Below are 22425 nucleotides of genomic sequence, written 5' to 3'. Positions count from 1 at the left end.
AGCAATAGATTTACAATTAAGAAGATGGAAACACTTGGCATAAACTCCTCCAATCTTCAAGACATCTATTTTCTTCTTTCTTCTTTTTACTCTAGGCTTTGTGAATTAGTTTTTCTCTCTAAAACCTCCAAAATTCTATCCTTTTCTCTTTTGTAGCCTGGGTAAAAAATCGGTAATTTTTTGCACAAAACTAGTTCCTCGTTTCTACATATAGTGTAGGTGTCATGATGCTTAAGAGTAGGTGTTGCGACGCTTAAGCCTAACATACATAAAATAGGTGTTTCATTCTTTTAGTGTTGTGACGCCTATGCTTAAGAATAGGTGTCCTAACACTTAAGCCTAACATGCATAAAATAGCCTTTTCATTCTTTCAGTGTCACGACACTGAAGGGTAGAAGTCGCGATACTTAGGCCCTATAATGCTATGCAAAGTAATTTCATCATTTGAAAAGTTTGCAATAACTTTTCCAAAATTCCTTCAATATTTTTTGCTTCATCCTTGTAACTCTTCAACCTACAAAATAAATATAAAACAAGTAAAATGACTAAAAATTTATTATCAAACACTAATTAATAAGCTTTAAGGTGCCTGTAGCGTCCCAAAATTACTAATAAGGTTTAGGGTCTTGATTAGTGTGTTGGGGGGCCAATAATTAATTTAATTACGTTAATATGTGAATTTGATGATTATGTGATTAGAAATGCATGTTTAGGTGAATTAAAAATGCATGTGGGCCCCATTTGGCTATTATGGACGTATTTGTAATTTTAGCCCATTGAGGGCATAAATGTGGTATATGTGTTAAATGTGATTGAAACCACACATGAGTGGGGATATATTTGTGATGCACGATCCGAGACGGTCCTAGGGAGCAGTTTGGCTAGATTGTCACAACGAGTTCAAATACCCGGCTCAGGAGGAGCCAAGGAGTATTTTGGGAACGTAATGTGTGCTTGGGATTTATCGAGTAACGGGTAATAATTTAGCAATGATTTGGACATGTCTGGATTAAACATGGATTTATAGGAACACTCGAGGAGTTAGCGAGATATGACAAATGACGGAATTGCCCTTGGTAGCACTTGAAGATTTAGATAAGCTTAAGGGGTATTTTGGACTTTTAACTAAGGAGGGTTTGATCACTTAGGCAGTGATCGTGAAAATATAATATGCAAGTGCATGCAATCGATTCAAGTAATATAGATGATAAATAAAGTATCGTTCCCACGAAGACTATTAACCAATTACCAATAATTATTTTTCAGCTTCTATTTGGTGATTAAAAATTTAGATGGATAATTAAAATTAAGATGAAGAATTCTAAACTACGAACACAATTTAAATAATATAAACAAAACAATGGATCAATGGGTTACAAATCAAAAACTAAAAGCCTAGGGAATTAATTTCATCAACTTTTCATTCTATTAATTTTACTAATCAGTTCTAAATCTCTTCATCCTATTCTAATAGCAGGTTAATATAAATCGATTCCTATTCTTTTTTAAGATATAAGATCTCAGCCTATATGCAGGTTTTCTACATCTCTGTGATAAACTTAAACATATAGAATGCATTAAGCATGGAAACCTAATTACTACACAAGTCATACATGTACTTTTGTCCAATATGCAACCTATGTCTATATAATGATAGCATATTCAATTCTCATCTTTCGAATTTTTAATCAAAACCATTAAATCAAGTAAATAGTGATCAATTATTTACTAGCATTAAGCAAACATGATATAGATTAGAATAGAGAAGAAGTATCAATAGAACATCATCATAAAATTAAATAGAAATCCAAGTGAGTACATTAACCCCTAGATAAAGGATTTAGTTCATAGATAACATAATGACAATAGAATTAAGATAATTGTTCATAGAAAATAACCTAAAGAATGAAGTTGATCGAGGATAACTTCTAACTTGAGGGCCTCTGCCTCTCTGTCCCTAGAGGTCTTTGTTTCTGCCGGACCGGAGTCGTGCCCTTGTCGATGTTCAGGGCGTGGGAGATGATATTGCGGTCTATCCCTATCATGTCCGAATGAGACCAGGCCAGGATGTCCTGGTTCTCTTTCACTCGGGCGATGATGGCAGCCTGAACCTCTGTGTAACGACCCAAATTCGCTAATAAGGCTTAAGGGCATTAATTAGTGTGCCGGGAGGGCATAAATGGGATTAGAGTGAATAGTATTTATTTGAATGAGATATTATGTGATTGATGGTGCTTAAATGATATGATATGATAATTGATGATATTATGTGCTAATATGAAATAGATATGTTGTATATGTGAGAACCACATTATTATGTGGATAACTCTGTAGCCGGCGACTCGAGGCGATCCTAGGGCTAGATAGCGAGAAAAGTCACAACGGGGCATTATAATTGATTTTGGACAAGTCAGGGATATTTTAGGTATCGGGTAGTGATTTAGTCTATCGGGTGATGGAAATAAATATATGGAGATATATTTGAGGTTAGAGAGTTTAGGCGGGAATATTGGGGAAATTTAATATTTTGCCCTCGGGGGTGTTTCCGGTACCCCGAGCTTTGGAATTAGTCTAATAATTTAAGGATATACTTGGAAGACTTTAGAAAATAGTAGACCCAAAGTTAGACCGACCCTCTCAGCCTTCTCTCTCTTAAGGAAGAAGAACAACTATGATTTTTCAAGAGAATCAAGGTGAATATTTGGGAATTGAAGGGAATAATCTGGAGGATTAGCTCAAGAACTGATCAAGGATTGAAATAGAGCCAAGGTAAGCTTTGAATTTTTGTTTCTATGGTTGGGAATTTTGAGGAAATGGCTGAGTTTTAATGGTTGTGGTTTTGGTATTCAAGGTTGGATTTGAGGCTGGAATCTTTGAAGTTAGGTCAGGGAAACTCCTGGAGAAGTGTTTCTGCAGCTGAGGTAAGCTTTAATTCATGGTTTGATGGTTGAATTTTAGAGTTTCCATGGCTGGGTTTTGTGTTTTTAAGTTAGGAAGTTTCAGTAATTGAAATGGGTCTTTGATGGGTTTCTAGCCTAGGATTCAGCTGGGTTGAGTTGTGGGAATCTTGTGGGAAGTCTTTGGATAATTGAGTTGTGGATTTGGGGTGGTTTTGAGTGAGTTTTCATGAGGTTTGGGAGTTAAAAATGATGGTTTTTCTGGGTTCGAAGGGGTCGGGCCGCGACATGGTTCTTGGTGAGCCGCGGCCCTTGGAAGTTGAGTTGCGCTGAGGAAATAGGGCCGCGGCATGGCCTAGGGAATGCCGCAGCCCTTACTTGTTTTTGTGCCCATGGAGGGTTCTGTTTGGGGCCATGCCGGGGCCCTTAAGGGATTTTGAGATTTTGAGATTTTAGGCTTGGGAATTTAACCTAGGGTGCTCGGGGTTAAGTCTTTTACCATATTTGGTGAAGTTTAATGTTCCGAGGACTAGAACTTGGTTTAGAAACTCATTTAAGATTGTTAATGGTATCCTTCATCATGATTGTGACTAGGTGCTAAGCTAGGGCTCGGGGATCGGATTGCGCTCAAGGAGTATCGCCCGTAACTAATTCATTTAGAAGCTAAAGGTCAGAAAACTACACCCGGTTGAATATTTGAACGGGACTAAGGGCTCCCTAATATATATGATTGAAAGAATGGTATTATGCCATGTAAATTGTAAACCAACGGCCTAAACGTGCCACGGTTAACTTGTGCAATTGGCACGGCTCGGACACTGGTATCTGAGGACAGCTTATTATGCACTGAGCTCGGTTTAAGCGGGCCGGAGTCAGTGGGTTAAACAGAGGGTGCGACCTAAGGTGTCGGCCCTAGTATTTGTGTTAATTGATTATTATATTTGGCTATGAATGTGATTAATGAGAGTGTTGAGTAATCTAAGTACGGATGAAGTTATTTGTACCTTGGAGTATGCTTACATGCTTATTAGAAAATTTGTTTGATAATATTGTATATGCTGTGTATGTTGTTTTCTTGCTGGGCCTTGGCTCACGGGTGCTGGGTGGTGCAGGTAAAGGCAAGGATAAGATCGTTCAACCTTGATTGGAGAGCTCTGCAGGGTGACTGTACATGTCAGGCCGCTCAACCGCCACAGTTGAGGAGATTACAGGGACAAGAGGACCAGAACCTTGTATTTTGCCTTAGTATGGCTAATGGTTACTCTTAACTGCCGAATTTTGTAAACCGACTTTTAAACGTTGTACTTTTGGGGATCCCTTTTGTAAATGGTTTACAATCTATTAAATGTTTCTTTTGTGGCCAAAATGTTTTTAGCCCTAGAACACTTAGCTAATGTCACGTTTTGAATAAACGACTTGGTTAGCAAGTCTCACATCTTTATAAACACACAGTGTAGCGGTCTTGGCTATCCAGGGCGTTACACTCTGCATTCAGGTTCTTCCTGACTTGAATTACCTTGGTCAAATCGGTGTCACTGATGCACACCTCTTCAATTTCTTCCATGGGCTCCAGTGCGCGATCTTCCCCTATCCGCAGATCCAGTTCGTCCTCTTCCCGGACCATCCTTCGTGCAAGGGGAGGAAGCGGGATAGGGTCAACATTTTCCTCCTCAAGAGGTTCTTCACAGACTATATAAATGGGTCAGGCGAATACGTGGTAACACTTCCGGGCGCTCTTTTGGTCTCCCCAGACCCATTGGTGGGTGTCCGGTAATGAACCATCCTCTCCGTGGCTAGATATATGTTTTCCTTGGTATCCACTAAGTTAGTGTACTTTGAATATTGGGGCTCGTAGCCCCTCTTTCCTTTCTTAGAGGGCTCGGACAGGTTCTGTCCTTTCCCCGATCTTTTCCCCCATGAGGGATTTATGCTTGCCTCCCCCCCCCCCCCCCATCTAGGACGGTTGGGCCCCACCAGAAGCAGCACTATACCCGACTGGTGTCATCCCATATCTGGAAAATGGGGTGGACTGGGCCTGTGCATATCTAGAGGAAGCAGGACCATAGACCATTGGGGCTGCAAAAGTCATTCTGGGGGTACTCGTCGACCCTGGCCCTACTGGGGCTGTTGAATAGTGAGGGGCTGGGTATTGCATCCCGTACCCGGAAAAAGTTTGGGCACTTGACTGGGGAGCCGGCTGCCATCCAAATGCCTGGATTCGGACCTCCTCCTAGTTGATAAAGCCTTGTGCCCTCCTTATTAACTCCTCTAGGGTGGTCGCTTTACTGTGCTACATATCGTCCCAAAGTGGGAACCCTCCTTGGATCTCGAACTGGAGGGCCACCAAGCGCTGCCCATCGTCCACCTTGGTTTTTGAGGCTTCTTCCATGAAGCACTGGATGTAGGCCCTCTAAGTCTCCGTGGGGAGCTGTTTAATGTTGGCGAGGGCGCCGATCTGCATGTCCATCCTCATGGCGGCCAAAAACTGCTTGCGGAATGCCGACTGTAGTCCAGACCAGGATTGGACAGATCCCGGCTTGAGTCTTTTCCACCACTCTTCCGCAGGTCCATCTAAGGTGATCGAAAAACAGAGGCATTTGCCGTTGTCACAGACATGGGCTATGATCATTAATCGATTGTAGCGGGACAAATGGCCCCTGGGGTCTGGTTCCCTGTATAAGCGGGCAGGGTCGAAATTCTTAACCCCTTAGGGAGCACCACATCTAGGATGTGTTTGGTGGTTCATTTTCCTCTTCTTCAGAATCGGAACCTCCTCCCTTTTGTTTATGGACTAGACAGTCTGTGACTTTCTTTAACGCGACTAGCTATTCCATGAACTATCTGGCCATTTCGTTGTCCAGGGGGACCCTCTCGTTCCTCCTATCATTGAGGTTGTTCCTCAGGTCTCCTCCTCAGGGGCAGATCTTCTCCTTGCGGGCCTACTCCTTTCGGGCATTTAGACCGTCGCGCAGGTCTACCCGGGACGTGTCGTCCCTTGACCAAACGACTTTCGGCTCGTCAGCACTCTGGCGCCCTCGGCGATCATTATTCACGGAGGCGTTGGGGTGGAAATGTTGCTCCCGTTTAGTCTGTGTAGGGACAGCCCAAGGCCTAGCACCCTGCGGGTAAGGGTGCACATCGGGCGGGTTTTTCGGGTTCGGGTTGGTCGGGTTCGGGATAGTCGAGTTTTGGGTGGAAGAAATTAATACCGAACCCGGCTGAATTGCTCTTGGATTTCTTCGGGTTCGAATTGGGTCGGGTGGGGAAGTGTCAGGTTCGGGTGTGGGAAAAGTGCAACTGAACTCGCCCGAAAGGGATGTCGGGTTAGTCAGGTTTGGGTCGGGTTCGGGTGTCACACTCTTTTTTTAAAAAAAAAGTTGGGTCTATTTATTTTTTTCAAACTTTTAATTGATCAACATTTTACCATTAATTAAAGAAAGAATAAAAAAACTTACTAAATACATACTAATTAGCAAAAACTTATAGCACAATTCTTAGTTTCTTAGAAATTTCCACAAATTAATAATAATAAGTAACTTATATGAAACATCCAAGTTCTAACCAAAAACAAAATGCCATAAATTCAAAAGTCCATAATTAAAATTTAAACGTCCATACCAAATTACCAATGCCATAGTCCAAATCCAAAAGTCAAAATTCAAATTTCAAAGTCCTTAACAAAAAGTTACTAAACTACTAAAACTTGAAAAGTCCACAAAATAACCAAAGTCTAAAGATGAGGTTCTCGTCTTCATTCAATCAATTCCTTGTATATCTGATGAGGCTTTAGATGGAGCATTAATAGAACCAGAAGGCGAAGCGGAAACATTTTCACTACCACTAGCTCTAGCAGTTGTAGTATCACTATCACCTGTGATCTCTACAATATTATACATTTCCACAAATATTATTTAATTTCAAACAATAATTACAAATAAAATTCTAAATAAAAGTTTGTTTAACAACTTACCAAACTCCAGAATCTCTGATGTCTCTAGAACTTCATTTTCATCCATGTACTCTCGAACAATGATTGGTTGATGTGAACTGCTACACCAGTTTTTGAGACATATTAAACATTCAACCATTTTAGGACTTAGTGAGCTCCTAAAGGGATCTAAAATTCTACTGCCTGTCGAAAAGGAAACCTCAGAAGCAACAGTTGTAACTAATATGGCTAACACATCACGAGCAATGGTTGACAAGATCTTGTACTTGGATGCATTTCTGACCCACCATTTCAAAATGTCGAAGTTGACACCCTCAATCATAGGTTCAACATCCTCAGTTTGATACCTATCAACCTCACTATTTGTCTTACCACCATCTTCCTCTTTCCTTTGTTGTACAAACTCATCATGCAACGAAGCAGACTTATTCAAACTAGAAGTAGTAGTGAATGAGGAAGAGAAAGATCCACTAGGCTAAGGCAGATAGTGAGACAGAAACTAAGACTAGGTCATAGATGGCTGAAGTAATGTAGAGCCCCCACCATACAAATCAAACAGTGATCGTAATGTTTGTTCTACCTCATTAACCATCTGAGCGCATGTCAGTGGATCATAAAAAGCTTTGAAGCAATGGTTGAGATACTTGAGCTTGTATCTTGGGTCAAGAACCAAGGCAATTATAAGGGCCTCGTTACTTTCCTCAATCTTTCCCCAATATTTGTCATATTTCACCTTCATGCTCTGTGCCATACTCGCTAACAACGAGTCATCCTCCTCAACTACCATTCTATACAAAGTGTGTTGCATATTACATATTTCAATAAAGTACTTGTCTACTGTAACATAGGTTGGTCCACTAAACCTTAATGTAATCTCATAAAAAGTCTCCAAAAACTTCACAAATACCATTGCATTCTCCCAGTCCGTTTCAGTAGGCGGCCCCTCCTTTTTCTTTCCATCTTTGTCAACCTCCTCAAAATACTTCACGAAATTTGCATCTGACAGTAAACTTTCAAAAGCCTTTTGGAATATTAATGCACAATTAAGCATGAGATATGTAGAGTTCCACCTCGTTTGGACATTTAAAGAGAGAAATCCTTTGCATTCAATTTTTTCTTCTACAACAACTTCTTTAAACCTTTTGAGCCTAGCGGGAGAAGACACTACAACAAATTTGATTTACAATGACTCCCTACAATGTCTTACACCAATGGTGGGAGACATTGAAAGTTATCAGGGATTTTAAATGTCTGATGGTGGGAGACATTGAAAGTTTTTATTAATGGCTACAATTGGAAGACATTAAAAACGGTGGAAGACGTTGCAAATGTGCTGGATACGTGGCCAGAGGGACATCCAACGTCTCCCACTGGTAGACGTGGGACACGTGGCACGTCTTCTAGTGGGATACATTGGATGTAGGGGGACATCCAACGTCTCCCACTGGTAGACGTGTCATCCAACGTGTCTCACTGGGAGACGTGCCACGTGTCCCACGTCTCCCAGTGGGACACGTTGGATGTCCTCCTTTATACATCCAATGTCTCCCACTGGGAGACATGCCACGTGTCCCACGTCTCCCAATGGGAGACGTTGGATATCCCCCGTATATTTATCACCCTTGCTTCTCTTCTTTCTCCTTCACATCAGTCAATTACAAAGAACAAAAAATACGAAGGAGCTGCGTTTTTTAGGTTTTGAGGTAAGTTTTTTTTATCAATTTTCATGAATTTTAGTTAATTATTTTGAAAAAAAATCATAGGTTTAGCATTAAAATGAGTAATATACATGATTTTGTGTTAGTTTTACATTTTTATGCGTTTTTTTTTTCTATATATTGTAGAATTTATTAGTTTTTTCATGGTAGGTTTCTATAGATATAGGATTTCTTAGTTTTTTTTTTAATTTAACCTATCACATTGTATAGATTTCATTAGAGTATATATGTTCATGAATTTTTTTTAATTTTTATCATTATTTATTTCAAAATTTAGATATATTTGTATATATATTTAATTTTTTTTAAATTCTAACTATTTTGTTATATATATTATTATGTTAAAATAAATTTTTTAAATAATTTTTAAAATATAAATATATGAAAATTTTTATGTTTTTGTTGATTATTGAGTTTATAGGTTATGCAAATTTTTATTGATTTTTCGTTTAGGTTAATTATGGGCTCATTGGAGTTTTTTTTATTTGTTTAACAATCATTTACTTATTAGATATTTAGTGATATTTGTTTAGTAATGTTTAACATATTAATTAATTTAATTTCGTAGGTTGTGATTTTGTTGGTGAGATTTTAGAGAGTATTTTGCATCAAAATTTCTATATCAATCACACATTTGAGGTAATTAAGTTTCTAAAATTACAATAATAAGTTATATATTGCTATATATTTAGTGATATTTTATTTATTATTTATTAATTTAATTTTATTGGTTTGTGGATTTAATTAGGGTCCATTGGCCCGACCTGAGCGTAACCACGCTATAAGACTGACAACAGTACGCAACTTCAGTCTGGTTCACATGGGCTTCTAAGGAGATCCAGGGGACAGGATCCGTCAGAATAGTGGCAGTACGGTTCTGAAATAACGACGTACATTCCGTATGTAACCTCTTCTGCAGGTTAGTTATGGGGACAAAACTCCATTTTTCTCGAGGCGACGTCAGTATCAGGGACAACTCATCACGCCCAACCTGGTCGCCTGGTCTGGGTTCGTTTACTAACATCCTTCTTCATTTACCAAGACCCTGGTCCGTTTACCAGGATCCAGATTCATCTACTATCGTCCTGGTCCATTTCTAGACTTAGAGGAAACAATATCCTTATCACACCCCAGACAACACTATACGAGGGGTCCGGGAAGATGAAACATGCCAACTTCGTGGTCCCGGCTTTCATTCCTGGATAACGTTTGGGCTTTACTGATAATTGGGTCGTCGGGACTCACTCCTTCCTCGTCTATTAGGCCCGATCTGGGCCTTAAGTCCCTTCAGGATGGCCCATGGGCTCAATATGCGGGGACGCGAATGAAGGGAGGAAACAGGGATAACACACGTAAAAACCCGTGTTCATATAATTATTTCTTCAACCTCTTTTATAACCATTGATAGCGAAAAAGACAATCAACGCTAACAATTAAAATATATGAGCTTGTTTTATTTTCTCACATTCAGATATTATATATCAAAATTTGTTGTATTTATTAGAATTGAATAAGGTATTTGAATAGGTTTGATTATATTTTCAATTACAAAAATGGATTTATATTATAACTTATATTTGCAATGCAATTGTTAGATTTTTTTTATAGGCTAATAAAGTATTTGAATAGATTTGTTTATATATATAGATATACATTTTTTTTTTTTGTGTGGGGGGGTTTTGTTTATATTTTCAGTTATAAATGGATTTATATTATAACTTATATTTGCAATGCAACTATTAGATTTATTTTTATAGGCAATAAATAATATAATAAAATAAATTTAAAATTCTAAGTAGATTGAAGAAAATATAGGATGCCAATAAAGAAAACAGTTAAGGTTTCTTAAGTTAGTTAGTAAGTTGTTCATGTTTTAGTGCATTTAAATAAACTACTATTATTTAAAAAAATTAATAAAAAGAATGAGAAGTGTTACGGTTTTGGAGATCTTTTATTATAGATTGTTATTAAAATTTATATAATAATGAAGAAAAATAAATAATGGTGAAAAATTGAGAAAATAAATAATAAAAGAAGTAACTCATTTAGTATGCTACTTCACGTCATATTTGGTAAACAATGTTGGCATCAGTACAGATAGATGCCAAAAAGATATAAAATCCCACTTTTGTGATAGTGATAGTTTTCTTAGAAAATTATATTCGTGCACAGATTAACAATTATGAATATGATACAAAGCTAGGATGATGAGCTTGACAAACAGTTCAATTCCTTAAAAGTAATGACTTGACTCAGCTAGGATGATGAGCTTAGTCAAAGTACACCCCAATCATAGTTGATGACTTTGTGTATAAATAAGGGTGCACCCATATTTTCCACAACTCAAAATTCCTCACACAATCCCTCTCTCTCTCTCTCTCTCTCTATATATATATATATATACAGACTACTATAATATACATATTCAAATTATATATATATATTAAAAATGTTGTCCAAAAAAATTAGCAGCGATTCACATGGTCAAGATTCATCTTACTTCTTGGGATGGATAGAGTACGAAAAGAATCCCTATGATAAAATTCACAACCCTACCGGAATAATTCAGATGGGTCTTGCTGAGAACATGGTAATATATAATAATAATAATAGTTCGTTTTCAAAAAAAAATTTCACAACTGATCATGGTCATCACATATAGAAAATGGTAATCAAGTTGCTGATCTAAAATATGTACTATGAACTGTCACAATCATATAAAGCAAAACAAAAACAAAACTTTGACATTAGTTAATTTGCTTCAATTGACAAAACTTGTGGTTTTGTTTTTTTGTTTTTGTTCATTATTATTATTATTATTATTATTATTATTATTATAAATTACAGCTCTCTTTTGACCTTCTTGAACAATGGCTTGCTGAGAATCCCGACGCCGTTGGATTAAGGAGTAATGGCCAATCTATTTTTCAAGAGCTTGCTCTTTTCCAGGACTATCATGGCTTGCCTGCTTTCAAAAATGTAAGTTAAATATATATATATGAATTATATATATATATAAAAATTTTCTACTTTAGTAGGGTTCTCTGTATTTTTCTGAATAATTTTCAGCGCGATTTTTTGTATGATCGTATATATTGTAGCTATTTAGAGCATTGACGTGATTTTTAGAAAATTCTGAATAGTTTACAGTACTGAAAATTAGGTTCAAACATGTTATTGCATGCGTGACTAATTTATTTTTATGCATATGGAAAGCAACATATTTGAACCTAGTTTTTATTACTGTAAATTACTCATAATTTTCTAAAAATTTGCAGGATACTCTAAACAACTATAATATACACGATCATAAAAAAAATTGCGCTAAAATTTATTCACAAGCGAGAGAATAGTAAAAAACCTAGAGGAGAATTATCATGTGTGTGTATATATATATGTGTATATAAGCTAATTGTTGTTGATGTTTTGGTTACAGGAAATGGTGGAATTCATGGGTAAACTAAGAGGGAACAGAGTGAAATTTGATGCTGATAAGCTTGTTCTGACTGCTGGTGCAACTTCTGCCAATGAAACTCTCATGTTCTGCCTTGCTGACCCTGGCGATGCTTTTCTTCTTCCTGTTCCTTACTATCCAGGGTATATATATATATATATTATGTATCTTTTAATCTTGGATATTGATTATATAATTTTTAATTTTACGTCTCATTTCACAATTCTGATACATTGCTACGTGCATACCATAATTCCAGGTTCGATAGAGACTTAAAATGGAGAACTGGAGTTGAAATAGTTCCAATACAGTGCTCAAGCTCAAACGATTTCAAAATCACGTCATCGGCACTAGAAGAAGCTTATCTCGAAGCCCAAGATCGAGGCTTGAAAGTCAAAGGAGTACTCATAACGAACCCTTCCAACCCATTAGGCACAACCATGACCCGAGACGAGCTCGACCTGCTCGTAGATTTCGCCGTCGCCAAAGAGGTCCACATAGTCAGCGACGAAATATATTCCGGCACCGTTTTCGATGACACGACCTTCATCAGCATAGCCGAAGTCGTGAACGATCGAAACCTAGAAGTGTCTGAGTCAGTACGGAGCAGAGTCCACATAGTTTACAGTCTCTCCAAAGATCTGGGAATCCCCGGATTCCGAGTCGGCATGATCTACTCGGAAGACGAGAATGTCGTTTCGGCCGCGACCAAAATGTCGAGCTTCGGCCTCATCTCGTCCCAAACCCAGAACACGCTTTCTTGCATGTTGTCGAACGAGAAATTCATTAAAAAGTACATGGAAAACAGTAGAAAGAGGCTCAGGAAGAGGAAGGATATTCTTGAGTCGGGGCTCAAGAGCGGTGGGATCAAGTGTTTGAAGAGTAACGCTTGTTTGTTTTGTTGGGTCGATTTGAGAAGTCTTTTGAGGAGTAACACGTTCGAAGCTGAGAAAGAGCTTTGGAAGAGAGTTGTTTACGAAGCTGGGCTTAATGTCTCGCCTGGTTCGTCGTGTCATTGCTCCGAACCAGGTTGGTTCAGAATGTGCTTCGCTAACATCTCTGAAGAAACCCTACACGTGGCAATCAAGCGGTTTAAGATCATTGCTGACCTAATCCATTGTGAGAATAGTTATTTAATCTCCCAAAGTGATTTCACACCGTCTGATGAATTTGATAGCCCTCCATATCACTCTGATCGATCATCAGATGAATGAGTTCCCCCCACATCAAATTAATGACTTGATTTATTTAGAGATCGATATTTACATCAATTTTAATATCTATACTAGCTAGATGGATTGTGCCAATTATTGTAAACAATTTCTATCATTTTAATAAAAGTTGGTTTATTATTTTTTAAATATAGTGGCATAAGTACCAAATGTTTGGATTTTGTACGCGGCATAAACCCAATGTTTATTTTTAGTAGCAATAGTACCCAAAGTCAGTAAAAGTGTATTTCGTCAGCCTCCTCCGTTAGGTCTCCGTTTTATGATGACTGGGCCAACACGTATCACTCCATGATTGGTCCAGCTCAATAATATTTTTAAAATAATTATGATTTGGACCAATAAAAACGTGACACATGTCTGCCTAATTAGCTCATTAATAGACCTAACATAGGAGACTCACAGAATTATAGCTTTACTGACTTTGGGTATTATTGCCACTAAAAATAAATATTGGGTATATGCCGCGTACAAAACCCAAACATTGGGTACTTATGCCGCAATTATCCCTATAATATATAGAATAAATTATAGTTTTATAATTATATATAAATATTTATATAAATAATTTTTACATGTATAATATCTAAATACAATGTTGACATAGATATATATTTACATGACTATATAACATGTATATAAAATACAAAAATATTTTAAATTTTTTAATAATTGACATAAAATAAGATAACAAAAAGTCATAGTGTAGAAAGTAGTATACATGCATAAACTATTTTTAGTTTCTAATTTATTTTACAATTTCCTTTAGTGAATTTGATGGGAAAAAAAGAGTTTCAGTCACTTAAATTTATAAAATATAAAAAATGATATGTCTACTTTTATTATTTTTAAATAAATATAATTTAATTATTTAAATTATCATAAAATATCTTTAAAATATCATATTTTAATTATTATTATTTTTTGCTTGTTTTAGGTTATGTTTGTTCTGGTTTTTGAATTTGGGAGTGATTATATATTATATGTTTAATATAATATTAAGTTTAAGTTTAATTAAATTTTATTTAAGTTATAGAATATATGGTTTTATTATTTTTTAATAATTATCATTATAAAATATCTCAAAAATATAATGTTTTTATTTGTTTAATTATTCATTAATTTAATTTTAGTTAAGTTTAAGTCTTGCTTACAATCTACAGTTAAATACAAAAATATTATGTTAAATATAAGAATATTTCGTTAAAAAATAAAAAATCATTAAAACCAATTTTTTTTTGTTATTTACACACATTTTATATAAAAAAGATACATAAATATATATTATGGTGATAGTTTTACATTCTTAAATGTCAACTCATGACTACTTAGTTACAATGTAGAATGTAATATATATCACTACATGAATTAGTTCACATAATCCTATACTCACAACTCAATTAAAAAAACTCCTTCCACTAAACCTCATTCGAACAATTTTAATTCATATTTTCATGTTATTCACTACAAAAAAAAGAAGCTATACCGATAACACTATACCGAGAACACGTTCTTGGTATAGATAATTTAGAACCGCGCCATATTTACGCGGTTTTTTCATTTTAGTTTCTGTACCGAGGACCCTATACCGAGAACATGTTCTCGGTATATAGGGTCTTTATAATCTTCATCTTTCCCAAACACTGAGCTCATTCTCTCTGAAACGGAAAAAAAAAAAACCTCCGTTTTCTCCGCCCCCTTTTTCATTTTTTTGGTATTTCGGCCCCAAAAAGCTTACGTTTTGGCCAAATCTTCCCTTCCAAAGAAGATTTAGGTAGCTATAAGGTCTATTAAGGTAAGCATTTACATATATTTCAGTTTTTTTTTGTATAAATTTATCAATTTTTTTTTCTGTTTTGGTCTTCTATAATAGGATTTTTGTTTGTTTATTTTCAGGTTTTGCATTGTTTACAAGCGGTTTTACAAGTATTTCGCATTTTCTTTGTAATTTTTTGGTTTTTTTTTTATATTTTTTGCATAAATATATTTAGGGTTTTATGTATAATTTTTTTAATATTGTTAATATATTGTTATTTGTCATATTATATATATAATTTCTGATTATGTATTTAAAATAGGTAAGAATAATAATTAGTAATGAAAATTAGTTAAAAGTTTAGTGATATCTAATTTAGAGGAAATAATGTTGTGTAGTATTTTAGTAAAATACATATATAGTTTTAGAATTTAGTTAGTTTAATCATATGGATAAATAATTAATTTATTAGTATGAAAATTTATTAATTTAATAGTTTATTTTTTAGGTATATAATTTGACTTTTAGTTATAAAAATATGTTTGTATGAAAATATAATATTTGAGTGTTTGTTTTTTAGATTGGGTTAAATAATTTTAGTGTTAGATTATTAGATTTGGTTAATAAATTTTGATTATTAGAGTGAGTTTTGTTTATTTAATTTGAATTTTGTTGTTGTTGTTAATTTTTTTATTCTTAGTGTTGATGGATATTGATGCTTTCTTTTTGTTGTTAATTTTTAGTAGAATTATGATATTTTAAATAGAAAATTGAATAATTAATAAAATTTAGAGTAATAATTATAAATTATATAGTCATTTGCAATGTATTTGTATTGCTTTGTGTATGTTCTGCGACTGTATATTTTTTTATGTGTTATTTGCAAGTTTTTAAATTTTGGGATATATGAAAATACAGTCGTTATGCTGCCCAATTTTTTATAGAATTAAAAGTACTCAATAAAATTTCTAATTTAAGAAATAGTGAATTGATAAGTTGTATAATATATTTTTAATTATGATTAAATAAAATTAACAATAACATTATGCAACCAAATTTTAATAAAAATAAACATTAATCTTGAAATTTTATTTAAATAAGTAATAAATCTTAAAGTAATTCTAACGATTTAAACAAATCTTAAAAAATTTGTGTAAATTTATAAAACTATTCAATAAAGCATAAGTAAAATATGTTATTTAATAAATACTGAATTAATATGTAAAAATAAAATTAACAATTATATTTTTAGGAAATCAATTTTAAACACAATGTTAATCATTATTAAAATTAAAATTTGAAGTTAGAAAAAAATAAGTCAAATTTAAATAATTTTAATAATATTTACACTGAAATATATTATAGTTAGATATCATAAACCAACATAATTAACTTCAAAGAGCATAAGACATTAAAAAAAAACATATTTAATTTTATTTGCTTTTTTCTTTGGTAATAAGAAATTATTACCAAAGATAAGATAGTATTATTATCACCTAGTGATAATATTATATTTTTTTAGTGTTCATCACAAGAAGCCTTAGACCCGTTCAGAGAGGGTGAGTGATTGAAGACTCTTACATTTGCCTCTCTCTGAATTAGGACAGACACACAAATTGATTGTAAGTTTGATGATTAGTGTTCCGTGCAGTGCTACATTCATACAATGTCGATCGACAAGAGCTGGATTAATTTGACAGATCGATTATCCGATGAGTATGAAGCTGGTGTGATGGATTTTCTCCAGAGAGCTCGGTAGTGCGTTGACTTAAGAGGATTGGTGAAATGTACGTGTAGGAGGTGTGTCAACGTTGAATTTCAGACGATTGATGTATTCGAAAATCATCTCTTTGTAAATGGTTTTCTACGGAAATATACCAATTGGCATTGGCATGGAGAGGATGAAATAATACCAATGAGGAAAGTGATAGATCAAAATGATGAAGATGAAATGATGGATGTTCTCAATGATCTTATGCAAAATGACAATGACGAATATGAAGAGAATGAGCGCGATCAAGAGATACCTACAACAGACTACAGGGATGGACAACATTATAACGATTTGTTTGCTGAGATCGAGGCTCCATTATTCCCCGGGTGTCAAAATTACACATCATTGAATTTCCTAGTGAAGTTAATGCATTTCAAAGTGTTGGGAAAAATTCCCAACAAAATATTTGATGGAATGCTGGAGTTGTTACATGATGCATTTCCAGCTCCAAATAAGCTTCCAAAATCGCATTATGCAGCGAAAAAGTTGTTGCAGAAACTTGGATTGGGCTACGAGTCAATCCATGTCTGCAAGCATGATTACGCACTGTTTTGGAAAGAACATGATGGAAAAAGCAAATGTCCTGTTTGTGGGGAGGATCGATGGGTGGACAAGAACACCAAGGGAAAGAAAGTGCCTCATAAAGTGATGCGTTATTTTCCTTTAACCCCTAGGTTAATGCGAAAATATGCATCGAGGCACATTGCTCAACATATGAGATGGCATCACGAGCAACATATAAAAGAAGATGGTGTATTGCGTCATCCTGCTGATGGGAAAGCTTGGAAGGACTTTGACCGAAATAATCCAACATTTGCAATGGAACCCAGGAATGTGCGGCTTGGATTGGCTGCAGATGGATTCAATCCCTTTGGTAATATGAGTCTTTCTTATAGTATGTGGCCGGTAGTGTTGACGACATATAACTTGCCACCATGGTTGTGCATGAGAGAAACTAATTTCATATTGAGCTTATTAATTCCGGGACCTCATTCGCCAGGAAAAGATTTTGATGTTTTCTTAAGACCATTGATTGATGAGTTAAAAGAATTATGGGTGACTGGTGTACAGACTCGAGATGTAGTCGATGGCAGTTTCTTCACTCTTCGGGCAGCTTTGATGTGGACTATAAACAATTACCCAGCAAGGAGTAGCCTTTCTGGATGGACTGGCCAAGGTTATCATGCTTGCTCTACTTGCAATGTGGCAACACCATCTATTTGTTTACAAAAGAAGGTTGCTTTTTATGGTCATAGACATTTTTTACCAATCAAACATGCCATTAGAAGGGACAAGAAGACATATGGTGTCGTTGAAAAAAGATTACCACCAAAGCCATTAACCATGCAAGAAATGTTCACACAAATGAGTTTTATACCCGATTCTCTTCCTGGTAAGCATGTCAGTTATGGCGGCCAAAAAAGAAAGCGTACAAAAGAGCAAGTAGGTTGGCGGAAAAAAAAAGTATATTTTTTGAGCTCCCATATTGGGCCAACATAATGTTGCGACACAATTTAGATGTTATGCATGTTGAGAAAAATGTGTGCGACAGTTTAGTAGGCACAATAGTTGGGCTGGAGAATAAGACCAAAGACACAGTTAGTGCCAGAGTAGACTTGGAGAAGATGAAGATGAAACCAGAGTTACAGCTGAGGAAGTTGAATGGTCGGATACAAAAGCTTGCGGCCAAATTCACTTTCACTGTTGAAGATCGCCAAAAGTTTTGTCGATTTCTTAAATCAGTGAAGTTTCAAGATGGTTTTGGATCTAACCTAAGGAAAAATGTGATTGATAATGACAATAAGATCACTGGTTTGAAATCGCATGATTGTCACATCATTATGCAACGCCTTTTGCTAGTTGGTGTGCATGCATTTCTAGAGAAATCGATGAGTACAACTATTATTGAGTTATGCACTTTCTTCAAGCTCATTTGTGCGAGAACTCTAAAAGTCTCAGATTTAGAAAAAGTCAAAACTTCAATAGTTGAGATTGTTTGCAAGTTAGAAAATATTTTCCCACCTGCTTTTTTCGATATCATGGTCCATCTACTAATACATTTACCAGAAGAAGCAATACTTGGAGGACCGGTTCACATGAGGTGGATGTATCCTTTTGAAAGGTATATGAAAAAATTGAAGAACTATGTTCATAATAAAGCACATCCAGAGGGGTCAATAGCAGAAGGATATGTGGTTGATGAGGCATTAACATTTTGCTCCATGTACTTGAAAGGTGTTGAGACAAAGTTCAATCGTCCAGACCGAAATGTAGATGTTGGTCCATAACTTAAAAAGATGTCGGTCTTTCGATCTCAGGGTCGTCCAATTGGTAAGAAATCCTTGACAATTTTGGAGGATGAAGTGAAGAAAATAGCGGATTGGTATATTCTAAACAACTGCAATGAGATATTGCCATATCTTCGGTAAGTAATAAAAGTAGTTCATCATTTCATTGCATGTTTATTATAACACTTATTAGTAGCTCTTAAATTGGTTGTTTTTGTTTGTTGCAGAGAGCATAGGGAAATTCTGCAGACTAGAGGTGTTTAAAACCTAGACCAATTACATAGAGAGGAATTTCCTAATTGGTTTTATAATAAGATTTATCATCTTCGACAAACAGGATCTTTGGAAGTACATGAAGAATTAATCTCTTTAGCAAACGGTTCTTCAACTCGTGTTGCGTCGTACCCTGAGTGTGTTGTAAATGTAGTAAGATTTTTGTGTTATGACAGGGACAAGAATCGCAAAACTCAAAATAGTGGAGTCTCCATAGCGGGTGTCGAAAATAGTACTTATTACGGCCAGTTGGAAGAAGTTTTAGTGATGTCATATCTTTCTGGTTGTTCTGTTGTATTATTTAAGTGCAAATGGTTTGACACTAATCGGTCTTCAGGATTAAAGTTTGAGCAAAACATAACAAGTATCAAAACCAGTTCGGAGGCCTTCAAAGATGATAAATTTATCTTAGCAACTCAGACTAACCAAGTTTTCTACATTGAAGACCTTAAAAATAAATCTCATTAGAAAGTCGTCCAAGAAGTGCATCACAGAAATGTGTGGGACATCCCACTAGTTGAAGAACAAGCGGAGGATGTAGAAGTAGATGTTATGCACGACATTAGTTCCTCTAAATTCCAATTATTCGTTGATCTTGGACCGTTGCCACAAATCAGCTTTGAACGTACGGGGGCTCGATTACAATTTGTTGAGATAGATAATGTTGCAATTGAGGAGGAGAGGGAGGAGGAAATGGAAGAAGAAGAGGAGGAGGAGGAAGAGGAAGTGGAGGAGGAGGAGGAGGAAGTTGAATATGAAGATGATGAAGAGGAAGATGAACACATAGAAACCGATAATGATAGTGAAGATTATTATAGTGATAATTAAGTGGTGATTTTATAATATGTTGAAGTAATTATTTTTAATAATAAATAATTTTATATAGTCATTTTTAACCGATAAATGTAATTTTAATATCGATTAATTTGACAGATATGGCTGATATTATTGCTCGATCTCACGGGGGTGATGGTGGAGGATACGATCCTCCACGTGGACCGTCAGATATCCCAGCTGATTGTAAACGAGGTAATACTTTACACATTGATATACTCCTTAAATTTTAACAATTAATCCATATTAATTTTAAAATATTGAATTTGCATACAATAATGCCTCCAAACAAACGTGGACGCCATAAAGGATTGAACACGCGGGAAAAAAGGGAACAGTTGGGGCATCCTCTCCCTCTCAAGTGGGATGTGTGGGGGAGAACATATAAAGAGATCGGAGATTACAGTTCAAATTTCTCAAGAGAGCTCGGATTACTTGTTCGACAGTACACAGATCCGGACTGTCCTCAATGGTCAAAAGTACCAAATGCCTCGAAAGAAAGAATACTTGCACATTTGGAAGTAAGTAGTTTATGTATTTTTATGTTAATTCTCATTTTATGTTATATATCATATTTACTAATAAATGTTTATAAATTGGGATGATTTGTTTGATATTAGGCGTACTAGATATGGAGAAGGGCATATGCCTGGGATCTTGAGAGGCATTGATACTTCGTGTGCTAAAAAGTATTCTGACTGGAAGTACGATATTAAAGAGCATTTGACGATTAATGGGCCACAAAATCGTTATGGTGGTTGCACGGATACGCAGTGGAAAAAAGCCTTTGAATTTTTCCGACGCCCAGAAATTATGGTATTAATTTCTTGCTAAACTTAACTATCTTAATTAAATATATTACTAACGATAACTTTTTGCAGAAACGTTCTGTGGTCAACAAGGAAAATAGGAAGAAACTGAAAGAGCTTAGCTATGGAGATTCTCAGTCAATCCCAGCCCTGCGCTATAAAAAAGTTAGTTAATTAATATTTTTTAGTTTGTTTTTCTTATTTTCGTTTAATTATTAATTTTATAAAAATATATGTACGTGACAGCGCAATTTAGAGACTGGGGAACTTGAGCCCATCCCGGATAGCTGGATGGATACTCACCATAAATCAGGCACAGGGTGGGTGACAGAGACAGCCAAAAATACTTGGGTACGTTAAGTTTTTTTAAACATTTTTCAAAATTTTAATTGTTTGTTTACAAAACATAATTACATTATACATTGTATCATAGGAGGAATTGCGTGCATATCGCGACACACAGCAGACACAGACAACTGATACTGAGAGTTTCACACCAGTTTCGAGTGCGCCTGAAGATGAAGACATATCTTTGGTACAAACTGTTTTCGGAAAACGACGGGGTCACCAGAAAGGATATGGACGTATCCTTAACATAAGGGATCGAACTCTATTTGATTTTCGTCATTCACAAACTAGAGATGAAGAGATGTCTGAGATGAGAGAGCGTCTTCGACAGTTAGAGGAGCATGTCCGGACTCATTGTATCACCCCGAGATCTCATTGTGCCCCACCACCACCCGATGATCCCAATGTTGGAGCACCGACTCAGTAGGAGTTATGTATGAATTTTATTACAATAGACTATTACATTATCATGTTTAAGACAACTCTTTATTTTGATTAAGCAAACATACTCTTATGTTTTTTTATTTATATGTTTAATATAAGTGTTTTAATTTTATTCTATTTTTTTATATTTAATTCAAATTAAATAAATAAATAAATAAGGGATAAATATTACAAATAAAAAAAAAATCTGCTTTAGTCTATACCAAGGACATTGTCCTCAGTATATACCATTAAGCCCTCGGTATATACCATTAAGATGACAAATTGGAGTTGGTTGTGCCGATGACATTTTTCACTCTATACCGAGGACATTGTCCTCGGTAAAACCTATACCGAGAACATCTTGATTGTCGTCGGTAGAAGTTTTGTTTTACCGACGCGGATGTACCGAGGACTTTATACCGACGACATGGTCTCGGTATAGGCTATACCGAGAACATTTGGGCTTCTATCGATGACATTTGTTCTAAGTATAGGTCTTGTTTTTTTGTAGTGATTTTACATATAAATCATTGCAATTTATTACTGGACATGAACCCAAGTAGGCAAACTACACAAAATATAGACAACAAATTATTCAAGAGCTAATCCTTATTATTATTGACCAAATGTATCAGCCATTTAATTATTTTTAAGCTTATATTTACATTAA

At 35.5% G+C, this 22425-nt stretch overlaps 1 protein-coding gene across 1 annotated transcript; it reads left to right on the top strand.

Moving 5' to 3' along the window:
• Positions 1-11010: 11010 nt before the first annotated feature.
• LOC133778798 (1-aminocyclopropane-1-carboxylate synthase 3-like) lies at positions 11011-13232 on the top strand. Its single transcript, XM_062218821.1, has 4 exons — positions 11011-11154; positions 11412-11543; positions 12001-12161; positions 12278-13232. Exons 1-4 carry the CDS (start codon positions 11014-11016, stop codon positions 13230-13232), a joined length of 1389 nt encoding a protein of 462 aa, XP_062074805.1. The 5' UTR covers positions 11011-11013.
• Positions 13233-22425: the final 9193 nt, after the last annotated feature.

The sequence above is a fragment of the Humulus lupulus genome, chromosome 5 (assembly GCF_963169125.1).
Source record: "Humulus lupulus chromosome 5, drHumLupu1.1, whole genome shotgun sequence".
Lineage (NCBI taxonomy): Eukaryota > Viridiplantae > Streptophyta > Magnoliopsida > Rosales > Cannabaceae > Humulus > Humulus lupulus.
The sequence above is the reverse complement of the archived record's forward strand: the minus strand, read 5'-3'. Positions and strand labels throughout refer to the sequence as shown.